We start from the raw sequence: 10,670 nt of genomic DNA, 5'->3' as shown, positions 1-10,670 counted from the left end.
ATGAAGCTGCTAATTTTCTCTTCATGCGAGAATTTTCACACTGAACCTCCGAACAACTTCTCCGAAAGCGAAATTTCGAGGAAGCCCGGATAGTAGGGCCAGGCAGTCACGTGAAATCCGTCATGAAGAGTTCGTTCGTCTTTCTCTGCATTTCTGCAACTCTTGCTGTGCTCACAATCACTTCAGCTGCTCCAGGTTAATTTTTCTTCATACTCTTTAGATTTTCAATTCTTTTTTCAAATAGGCAGAGGGAATGCGAATGCAACAATTCCGGCAAATCGAACTCAAAACGGCACTGTGACTTGCGCCGGCTTGAACGACCAGAAAAAGGCACTAGAAGGCTTTATCGCCGCTTTCGTCGCCATTCTATTCTTCGGCAGCAATTTCGTCCCTGTGAAGAAAATTGATACGGGAGATGGTATATCATTTCTTTCATTTGGTGTATTGAATTCATTTCCTATAACAATATAGGCGTTTTCTTTCAATGGATCATGTGCATGGGAATCTGGTTGTGTGCTCTCGTAACCCAACTTGTACTTTCCTTTCATCCCAATAATAACAATAACCTGAATCAAACGGTTCCGGTGCCTTTTGAACCTGAAGCGCTTCTGGGCGGATTTCTATGGGCAACAGGCAAAAAGAATAACAAGTTTATTTCCTGTATGAAAGATATAACGTGTTTCACAGGAAATATGTTTTGCGTACCGGTTATCAAATGTCTTGGGCTTGGATTGGGTATGCTAATATGGGGAACTGTCAACTGTCTCGGTGGCTGGGCATCAGGCAGGCAAGTAGTATAATGATTCATACATACATATCATATGTATGTCATTCATTGTACTGCTTTTCTTCAGATTTGGGCTTTTTGGAGTTGAAGCTAGTCTTCCTGGCAACGAGGCGGAAAACTTTTCCGGCGTTGCTCTGTGTCTGCTTGGGTGACTATAAATAAATAAATAAATAAATAAATAGTGTTCAGTGTTGGCTGTGTACTTTTTAGGGTTATCATGTTTGTCTTTGTGAAGAGTGAAGGGAAGAAAACGAAGTCAAACGAAACCGACGACGAACGGGCTCATCTCCTCTTCTCAAAAAAGGTTCCTTTCTTCGGCCTCACTGGCCTCACTACCAATAGACCGACCTCTCGATAATGTCTAATAGATTCAAGCTGAAACAGAATCAACAACACTGAAAGACATGTCTAAGGCCAGCGACGACTTAGATGATTCGTGGGTAGACAGACTGAACCCCAAAGTAAAGAAAATAGTGTAAGTACTATACAACTCGGGGAATATACACACAAAAATTTGTCTATAATAGAGGTACGGTGATGGCCATTGCAGCTGGGCTGCTGTTTGGCGTCAGTTTTGACCCTGTCACTCATCTTGAGCAATCAAATTGCCACAATCCTCAAAATGGTATAGAGGCTCGTTTTCTCCGAATTGTCTAATCTGCCGAATTTTGCCCAAGGACTTGATTACGCGTTCTCTCATTTCTGTGGAATTTTGCTCACGAGCACATCCTATCTTATCATCTATTGCTTTATAAAGAAGAACAAGCCTCAAGTAATCGGGGAAGCAATTCTTCCCGGATTACTAGTGGGAGTCATGTGGGCCATAGCATATGGTATTGTCCAGCAATCGCGCTCATTCGATCACTGGACATTTTTCTAGGCGCTTGGTTCATTGCCAACGCAAATCTGACGCAAACCATCAGCTACCCCATCGTGGCAACCGTAAATTTTACAAAGTATTGTATTTGATCTATAACAATCTTTTCTGATTAGGCACCAGGGCTCGTTTCGGCGCTGTGGGGAATTTTCATTTTTGCTGAGATTAGGGTACTTACGAAGCGAAGAAAAGATTCCTTAACCGATCTTTTTCATAATACATAGGGAGTCAAGAATCTTGTCTTCTTCTCATTTGCCTGCGCTCTCATAATCGGAGGTTCTGTTCTCACTGCTCTCTCAAAATCCTAAGAGACCGTGCTCGCCTATTATTTGCTATTTTCATTATCTGCATGGCAAGTTACATGCATGCTCGTTCTCAGATTTTGAAATGCAAGGCTTATCACGCCAATTTCTCCCCTGCCAATGATCCAATCAGAACATCAGCACAAGACGGTCATTAATTAATTACAACACACAACTACTTCTCCAACTACAAGAGATAGGTGGGATGGGATATTAGATGTAAGAAAAAAGCTATACCACTACTACAGCTGCCAATGTCGGATCAAATATGTACACGGAGACTCCTTCACACGTAAGCAGTTGGTATAACGTAGAGGTGAACGTGACCGGTTTGATTGTCAAACTCAAATTTGATAATAAAATCATCTTCGTCGCTAAACTGCTCCACCATATCATCATCAAAGTTCACCAAGAGACTAGAGAAGAAATAATAAGAATTATTATTATTACAATGTATCATTATTTATTAGGAGTACCCACCCTCTTTTTGTGGTCTTGTAGACGTACTTTATAGACTCTGCTGGAACGTTATACTTTCTCGAAACCTACTTAAGCTAGTTAGACCGAGGAGAGACTCTTATTCTCACTTGAGACGAGACTCACCGCTGTTTTAAAGTCGACAACAGTTAGAGAATCTAGCATTAGAGCATTATAAACTTTCTCTTCTTCTTTTCGAACATATATGGTTAGGGCTTCAAACGGAAAGACGACTTAGCTCTCGCGAGTCCAGCGCAATTCTACGTACCGGGTTTTCGTTTTACGCCTCCCGCCTGGTCGGCAGTGAGACGGGGATTCTTATTGCTAGGCGCTCCGAATTCGAGACCTCCCAACTGGTCATTCGTAGCTAGAACCGTGGCAGCTAAAGTACGTTTATGTTCTCGATCACTAAAAGGAGATAATGCGTAGAGAAAAAAGTACACTAGCACTGGAACCAGGGATACAGCTGATCCCAGTGTGAATTATGAGCTTTGACTAACCGTATGCTAGCTAAAAAGGCACGCGATTGGCTGCTTATGTCGTCAAGGTAAAACTGAGACTAAGAAGAGACAAAGGGTAACGGCTCCAATTTTCAAAAATGTCTCTTTCGCCTCTTACTTGATTCGCTGTTGACGCTGTTATGAGCGGAGTGAAAAGTATGGGCTTGGGACCGAGAGTGCTCGTCGAATGGAGAGCCGTTTTCTGACTGGGAGGATTGAAAACGGCCGACGGACTCACGCACGCTTCTAAGAGAGACAATACCCACCCCCACTCTTACATCCGAGACAATTCACTCACTCCTAGGATCTCCTCCAAAACGTTTACCTCCTCGTGTCTTTATGATTCTCTGCAGACGCTTTTCTGCACTTTTAGATTCGTCCTTGTTCTTACGCTCGGCTCCCTGACAGAAACGAATAGCATTCACATGGCTTATTATAAAAGGGAGTTCTCTGACCTTGTCTCGGAAGATTTTGATTCGGCAACAGGCGCGATGAACGGGATCCGCGCTCGCGTTGACTAAATCCTCGTACGTGTCGACTTGGAGATAGAGTGGAATTCCCTACGCGCACGCACCCCAATAGGAAACCCACTCGCGCGTGCCACCTATGCATGTGTATATGTACTTTAACTCCTTTCTGGGATGAAAATTCCGTGCTGAGGCAGTTGATTCTTAGAACGATTTTCGCCGGGACTTGAGGGTTCCATACGAATCCGCTCGCGTTGTAGGCCATGTCGTCGATCAAGTCCATATCGACGTGTTGACATGATTTTCGATCTAGAATGCAATGAAATGATGATGATGATGGCTTGGGTGACAGCTTCTTACCAACGTCAAATGCTCTTTGATTTGGATTCGCTTGCTGGCTGTACCAATATTGCCACAGGCCCAACTCCGACGCGGCGTCCTTCTCTCGAAAGACAAGCTGGACAATAGACTAAAAGGAAGACGACGTTTGAATTAGCAAGACTTCTGCTCTTGAACTCGTTTCATTGCATTACTTTTACGTGATCCACCTCGATTGCACTCTTCTCCAACAGACTTTCAACCGTAATCGAATAGAATTGGCCCTTGTTCAAATACGTCAGACTGTCTTCGCCGCGCTTTTGCACGACAGACGTGGGAGCATCCAAAGTGTAACGATATCTAAAAAAACGCAATGACATCTAGAATCAATAGTATAAATAAATGCCCTCACGTTTCAATTGCCGAGAACAGAGTCTGCGGCGGAATATGATCTAGACTGGCCGCCTCGCCTCCCTCCTTTTCCTCCTCCTTGCTCCCATCGGCGCCCTCGATTCCGCCGCCACTGCCGCCGCTACCACTTCCGCCGCTTCCACTACTGCCACGCGATTTCATAACTACTATTGGCGACGATCCGCTGGCACTCCCGGCTGTCAGTGACTCCGCCCCACGTTTTTTCCGCACGGCAATAGCGGCACCCGTGCGAGTCACCAAAGCGGGCGGACCGTGAGCCACGCCCCCGCTCCCAACATGGCCGCTGCTCCCTTCCTCTTCGGCCCCCGTCGTCGTTTCGCCGCCGCTCGCGACTGGAGCGACGTTGTAGATGTCGTAGAGTAGGTTGAGGGGCAGGACCGTTTCGTCGGGGCCCGTTGCGCCGTGGATATAGACGGACGGCGTTTCGCCCGTTTGAAATGTCCATTCGCTGACGAGATTGCCGTCTTCATCGGCGTCGCTTTCGCCGCGTTCGAGGTGTTTCGTCGCCGTTGCCGTTACCCTGCGAAAACGACGTCAGCTTCGTCGCCCCGAGGTTCGTCCGGAAAGGGCCCCCCTCTTTGACGTTCGATAGAGCGCTTCGCTTACTTGTCTTCCGTCATCGCCACTCGTCTATATCGCTTTAGCTACAATTCGCGGTTCCATTGTGCATTCGCCTTTCAGCGTCGCGAAAAAAAGAGTCACGTGAATGACGTAGGGCGGTCATGCGTTGGGCGCGGCGATTGCTGATTGGCTCGAAGCCGATTGCTATCTACAGGTTCAAAATGTATATCTAGTTGACTTTGCACTCGACCGAAGGGCCGACACGAGGCAAGCCTTTGATGCGATTGACAACGGCTTGCGTCAAATAGTTCATAGTCCCGTACGTACCGCTGGGTGCACTGTCGTAAAAATCTTCTGAAATTCCTCCATTCGATGACGTCAGAACCGAACGATCTTTCAAACTGTTAGCCTATAAATCAAACATTATAAATAGGAAAAATCAGTTATCTGAATGACTGATTCAGATAAATGATTATGTACAGCAGCACTTACCAAATCCTCGAGAAAGAGGGCATTTGCTTCATAAACCAGTGAATCTATGTTAAGTATATCACCGAGCCGCTGTCCTGGATCTTGTCGAACGACAATGGCCAAAACCATTAGACATTCCACCATCAATTGTCGATACTCGGGATGGGGAAGTCGATTGAGCCACGTTTCGACGTGCAGGGCGAATTTCAGCTCGCCAGGGGTCATCTGATAAAAAGTACACGACTCCCACTCGAGCCCACCCTCATCCCACCCCCGCCGCGCCTACTCCCACCTCCTCTATAGTTGGATACGACCAGAGAACGTGTTTCTCGACGCTCAATCCGCGACACTTCTCCAAGATTCGCCACACTTTGCTATAAAAGCCGAGCGGCACGCGATTGAGCGCACCGTCGAGACGACGTCGACGTATCCACTGGCCGTGCAAATTGGAGAAACGATTTTCGATTTCTGGCGCGTCCATCGAACTCCCTTTCTACAGATAAAAAAAGGCAGAAGTGACTTAGTGCCTCAGCTATGTACACATAATCGACTAAAGGTCTTTCGAAAGAAAAATCAACACATCAAACGTGCCCGAAGGGACTCTTCTAAGGTGTCTAGCGGTTTATCTAGTAAAGACTAAGGGTTTCTCTATGTGATAAGATATTGGGGAATGTCTATAAAAAGCATATCGAAAACTCGTCTAAGAGAAAGGCCCGAGGGGGTGGTCGTCTCCTCCAGTTTCGAAATATTTTCCTTACCCCTCTAACGTCCTGACCGAGCTGTATTATCCCCGCCGTGTCGCGTCGTTTGACGGCTTTAATCGATATCTTCTTCCTCGCTAACAAACTCGGCGATTCCTTGACGATTTGCACCGCCGTCGTTCCGTCGTCGACGCGGAATTCCTCGCCGGAAATGATGTGATAGAGTAAACGCTTGACTTCGTACGGTCGCAAATTCATCAACTGATTAGAAGCCTCGCCCGCTAATATTGAGGCCAATCATGCAAAGCGCACCTTAGGGGGAACCCTCCCAATCGACTTATCTCCATACCTGAGCAATTGACAGTCCGACCCAATTCCGCTGCCATCACGCGAATAATGAGACTGATTCTCAGGCGAAGCATTTCGTTGAATAGAGACGGTTCGGTTCGAATAAACATAGCCAAATACATGAGAACTTCCTGGGTGAGCACAGCTGTGCTAACATCCTCGCCGTACGTCTTGTAGATGAGCGCCTTTAATTTCTCAGGTGGCATCGGCCTGGGAAATCATTTTCTATAATCTCGAAATAGCTCGACGTGGGAGAGCTCGATTACCGGTCGATTGTGACCTCTTTCGTCGCTGGAGGCAGGCCGAACGTGAATTGTTTCTGACGAACGAGGATGTCCGTGGCGGCCTACTTACACAAAAACCCCAGGGGGGGTGGGGGGGGGTCTAAACACTAAACAATAGGCGAGTCATCGTTTATACCGATGCTAAGTCTTCGACTTGTTTCCCGAGCATCCCGGCCGTGTGACGCACGAGAGTCCACACTCTCAGTTCGGCCGACTATGAATATGGGAACCGCGCGTAATACATAGATGCACTGTGTGTAAACGTGTGCGTAAGATCTATTATACCCTTGCATAAACTTCCTCCAGCAACTCTTCCACCGTGTATCCTTTTCCTTCGTCTAACATGCAGACGAAACCGAGGCCTCTAACGAAAGAGAGACGTATACGTAGCAGAGGAAGTGTCCAATTATGTCCGGACTGTACTTTTGCATAAAAAGACAGTGTAGCAAGTCGGCCTGTTCTTGCAAATCCGACGAATTTTTCAACTGATCCGTCAATTCCGTCAGATCTGTTCCGACTATAATATCAAGAAGGAGGTGAGCCCCGTTTATTTCTACGTTCTCTTTTTCCGAGACCTAAGTAGGGACAGGAGGCCGGTCGAGCCATCGTCGTAGGCGGAGTCGGCATGAGAAGCGGCGGTGCGGGCAGAACCTTCTTCCTCGGAGTGATCGACCCGTGTCGCCGATCCATCCGCGGCGACGGCGAAACGAGAAGATCTGCGACAGCAGAAAGAACCTCATTCGCAGTGTACGAATATGAAAAAAGGCCGGCTGTACCTTCGGAGGAGACGAGCGCCGGATCGAGAAAATCGTCGCCAAATATGCTCGCCGTCTTTCGGCTTCTCAAAACGCTACCAGTAAACGACTTCGTTCTCTAATTAATTAAATAAATTTTATCTTTTGTACAAATGAAATTACTTAGTACCAGTTGAACTTGGCCGTCATCAGTAGATCCAGACGTCGACATCGATTTCTTTTTTTGGAGAAGCGGTGACAGTAGGGCAGTGCCAGAGGCGCTCTCCCTGTCCCAACTCGCTGAAGATTCTATACTCAAACTTCGCTGGACTGTACGTCCTACTCGTACAAGAAGCAGTGCTCTCTCTCTCTGCATTATCAATCATTTTTTTTAATTTACCCGCTGATTCTTCTATGACCGGATATCCCCTCATAAACGATAGTTTCGTTATGCACGACGTTTTCAGAAAATCTTGTAATTTTCCAATCTTTACTCTGACGAGTAGAAAAAAGAAAATTTTTCTCGCCCAAAGTGTATCAATGAAAAAATGTACCTCGCTCCCATGCTGTATCCAGAATTGAGTTTTTGCAGAAGCTTGAGCATGGACGTCTTGTGACCTTGTTCTCCAAGCAGATATCGCGTCACTTCGAGCGTCATCGTCGGCCGACCGTTCAAATTCCAGCTGCGCTTCAAGTACGCCAAATTCGACTGAATAAAATCGACGAGCATGTCGACGTCCCACGACAAATAAAATTGCTCGTGATCCATAAACTGGAGAGAAGACACGAACAATTGATGAGACTTTTTTCTAATCTATTCGGGGTTAGCACTTTACTTGAGGGTGAAAAGCGAATATCTTTCTTCGGTGAGAATATAATTTGCTCGTGCCTAGATAGCCGATATCTAAAAAGGGTCTGAAAAAACCAAAAGAGATTTTAGAATTGAAAGAAATAAAAATCTCGCCAAACCTGCCGGACAATTTCAGTTTGGAATTTTTTCCTAAGGAAGAATATCACCATAGATTTAAAAGACATTATTTCTAGTGCTATTATTGCCTAGTCTTGTGTACGCTTTGCTGAGGTGTCTCGCTGGGTGAACATTAATCGGTCGCAGCTCGTCGACAGTTTGCGATTCGATGCCATGAAAATTCAGCTCTTCTTTGATCAGCTCGTCTTCTGCCACTAGAGCAACTACCACCCCCAAAAAATTAATCCTAAGAGCTATGGTATATTGAGCTATACTTTGTATGACAAGGTCGATTTTCTTAGCAACGAAATGATGACGGTTTAGCGGGTCCAATTCCGGCGGATCAATTAAACGCTACGATAAAATTAATCACTGCGAATCCTAACTCTACAGATATCTACTGACGTCATATAAAAGACAGCCAATGAAGTACAAGGACTGAGCCCACATGTGAGGCAATTTTCCGCCGGGCATTCGTTCCTGCGAGTGCGGATTCTGACTCTCGAGGTCAACCTGAAAATACGTCAAAAAAAACATATAAAGTCAAAGTCCAACCCCTTCTCACTTTGCCCGAGGAAACGTAGTACAATTCGGGAATTTGAACCGAACCCGTTTCGTCTCTCAGGACAATTTCGTTCAACTTTTCCCTATACTCTTCGACTTGCTCGTGCCGTCCCGTAAACAGGCCGTCCAAGATGAAATAGGTGAAAAAGACGGGCCATTCGCATTCGATGTTCTCGAAGATTTTCAGCTCGGCCGGTTCGTAGTACAAACGATTCGGATCCTGTCGTCATAAACGCTAGTTTAGATATACACTAGACGCGATTCACTTACTTCTTTTGCCGTTCGATATCCGTCTCTGAGAAATCTCTTGCAGCCGTATTTACCCTGATTATTATTACTGAATAAGGTCTATGTAAATCTGATGTGCGAGAAGTTTACTTACCTCCAGTTCCATCTGTATTTTATTTCTTGTCTTTTCGACCAGTTCCGGGTCGGAACAAGCAAAAGCAGGAAAACTGATAACAGACAATAGAGACGAATCCACTTCCTATGCACACAGAACGCACAATGAAAACGATAGATAGACTTCTTTCTATGTACTTTTGACGTCGATTCTCTCGGCAATAATGAGTGAAGAATCGTCTTGAGAAGAAGCATTAGAAAATAGAATGCGTGGCTTCTCTTTGGATATGCCTACATCGCAGTGCTGCTTTTCGTCTGTCAGAACGTGAATAACGGACTCGGCGCCGCCCCTGCAGCCAAAAAGATCCATTTCATCAATTGCCTCGAGAGCAGCCTTCAAAAAGAAAACCGATAAAGATGAATAAATAAATAAATCTGTTTCTTCACACCTTTGCCATTCCCACGGAGCTCGCATTCAATTCCGGCAGACCGTTGTTCGACTTATCTCCTCGCTCCCAAATCCCATAATCCTTTGCCCCACATAACGCAACTATCTTAGCTGATCGAATTAATTAGCTAGACGTCCTTACTGGCGTCCGATAGGCCGATTCGATATAGAAAACGAGATTCTGAACAAAGGAGACTTCGTCCAGCGTGAAAATAATTTGCAGACCGGATGCAGTCATTTGGGCGAGAGTGAGCAGATACAAAGACGTGGCGTCGATCTGCAAGTGACCCCAGCCCTCGTCGCCAACACATGTAGCACCCGTTGCTATGGACTCGATGAATAACTTCAAGCACGTGCATTGCATGTATTTTACCTATATTGTATTTTGCGTGTAACGCGTCTGCACGTGACTGCGATTTTTTGAAATTTTCGACTTTTTCAATCTGCACAGCACGTGTTTTGCGTAGTCAAAAAATCAATATTCTTATTATCTTACCTGACGCATCATGCAGAATAGGAGACCTCGCATTAATTTGACGACGCTCTACGCAAGAGAATTTTCCGTTGCGAAGAGAGATTGTAGCGTGCGCTACCTGTTCCAATTCGTAGGCTTTCGCCTTGTCTTCGTCCGTTTCGGCGCGTTTTCGGTAAGCCAACGATAGACCCCATACGGAGAGAATCGAATAGACGTTGTCGCGAACCCAGGCGTCCGTACGAACGTCGGCGGAGGCGGGAAGAAGTCCCGTGACTGGATTCTTTAGAGAATAGGCATCACGAAACAGACGAATTTAGACGCCTTTTGACTCTTACCTGATGATTGAGAATCGCTTTTTTCACCTGAGTAAAATAATAGTCGAGAGAGGCAGCCGGATCCGTCATTATCGCGAGAGGCGTAGGCGCGCGCACGCGCATTTAAATGGGTTTGGCTGTTTGGATAATAGTGATCACGTGCAAGACCTTAATATTCGATATTCGATTCAAACCGGTTCTCTAAGTCTAAGGTCTTTTTGATCCGTAGTAAACGGAAAAATTCGCTTCGATGCGCACGCGTAATCATCATGTATAGGAATAGTCATCGCGTCCAAGAAGG

At 45.9% G+C, this 10,670-nt stretch overlaps 3 protein-coding genes across 5 annotated transcripts; 1 reads left to right on the top strand and 2 right to left on the bottom strand.

Moving 5' to 3' along the window:
- Positions 1-20: 20 nt before the first annotated feature.
- LOC136192384 (transmembrane protein 144-like) lies at positions 21-2,087 on the top strand. The gene is made up of 12 exons (XM_065980952.1): positions 21-195; positions 245-418; positions 472-633; positions 688-787; positions 855-935; positions 998-1,091; positions 1,156-1,262; positions 1,315-1,412; positions 1,465-1,620; positions 1,668-1,729; positions 1,781-1,834; positions 1,889-2,087. Exons 1-12 carry the CDS (start codon positions 123-125, stop codon positions 1,970-1,972), a joined length of 1,245 nt encoding a protein of 414 aa, XP_065837024.1. The 5' UTR covers positions 21-122; the 3' UTR covers positions 1,973-2,087.
- LOC136192247 (grainyhead-like protein 2 homolog) lies at positions 1,983-4,880 on the bottom strand. Of its 3 annotated transcripts, XM_065980797.1 has the most exons (13): positions 4,767-4,880; positions 4,141-4,680; positions 3,944-4,088; positions 3,771-3,879; positions 3,568-3,719; positions 3,399-3,503; positions 3,242-3,344; positions 3,062-3,189; positions 2,944-3,002; positions 2,712-2,851; positions 2,570-2,658; positions 2,447-2,511; positions 1,983-2,382 (listed from the first exon to the last, which is right to left on the bottom strand). In XM_065980797.1, the coding sequence occupies exons 1-13, from the start codon at positions 4,778-4,780 to the stop codon at positions 2,253-2,255; spliced, it is 1,779 nt and encodes a 592-aa protein (XP_065836869.1). In that variant the 5' UTR covers positions 4,781-4,880; the 3' UTR covers positions 1,983-2,252. The 3 variants fall into 3 exon arrangements, with proteins under 3 accessions (XP_065836869.1, XP_065836856.1, XP_065836862.1); XM_065980784.1 differs by having other exon boundaries at positions 3,568-3,879; XM_065980790.1 differs by having other exon boundaries at positions 3,269-3,344; positions 3,568-3,879.
- A 70-nt stretch (positions 4,881-4,950) lies between these two features.
- LOC136192144 (phosphorylase b kinase regulatory subunit alpha, skeletal muscle isoform-like) lies at positions 4,951-10,513 on the bottom strand. Its single transcript, XM_065980667.1, has 30 exons — positions 10,391-10,513; positions 10,174-10,335; positions 10,077-10,124; positions 9,954-10,023; positions 9,723-9,904; positions 9,582-9,662; positions 9,428-9,526; positions 9,331-9,372; positions 9,173-9,277; positions 9,061-9,114; positions 8,792-9,010; positions 8,632-8,739; positions 8,502-8,580; positions 8,316-8,450; positions 8,229-8,259; positions 8,096-8,174; positions 7,814-8,031; positions 7,660-7,754; positions 7,450-7,598; positions 7,302-7,398; positions 7,101-7,241; positions 6,949-7,042; positions 6,811-6,889; positions 6,662-6,739; positions 6,508-6,587; positions 6,243-6,451; positions 5,951-6,174; positions 5,485-5,685; positions 5,214-5,417; positions 4,951-5,130 (listed from the first exon to the last, which is right to left on the bottom strand). Exons 1-30 carry the CDS (start codon positions 10,490-10,492, stop codon positions 4,951-4,953), a joined length of 3,645 nt encoding a protein of 1,214 aa, XP_065836739.1. The 5' UTR covers positions 10,493-10,513.
- Between the last annotated feature and the right edge of the window lie 157 nt (positions 10,514-10,670).

Source organism: Oscarella lobularis, chromosome 1, assembly GCF_947507565.1.
Source record: "Oscarella lobularis chromosome 1, ooOscLobu1.1, whole genome shotgun sequence".
NCBI classification, from domain to species: Eukaryota; Metazoa; Porifera; class Homoscleromorpha; order Homosclerophorida; family Oscarellidae; genus Oscarella; species Oscarella lobularis.
Note: the sequence above shows the minus strand (reverse complement) of the source record. Positions and strands in the feature narration are given on the sequence as shown.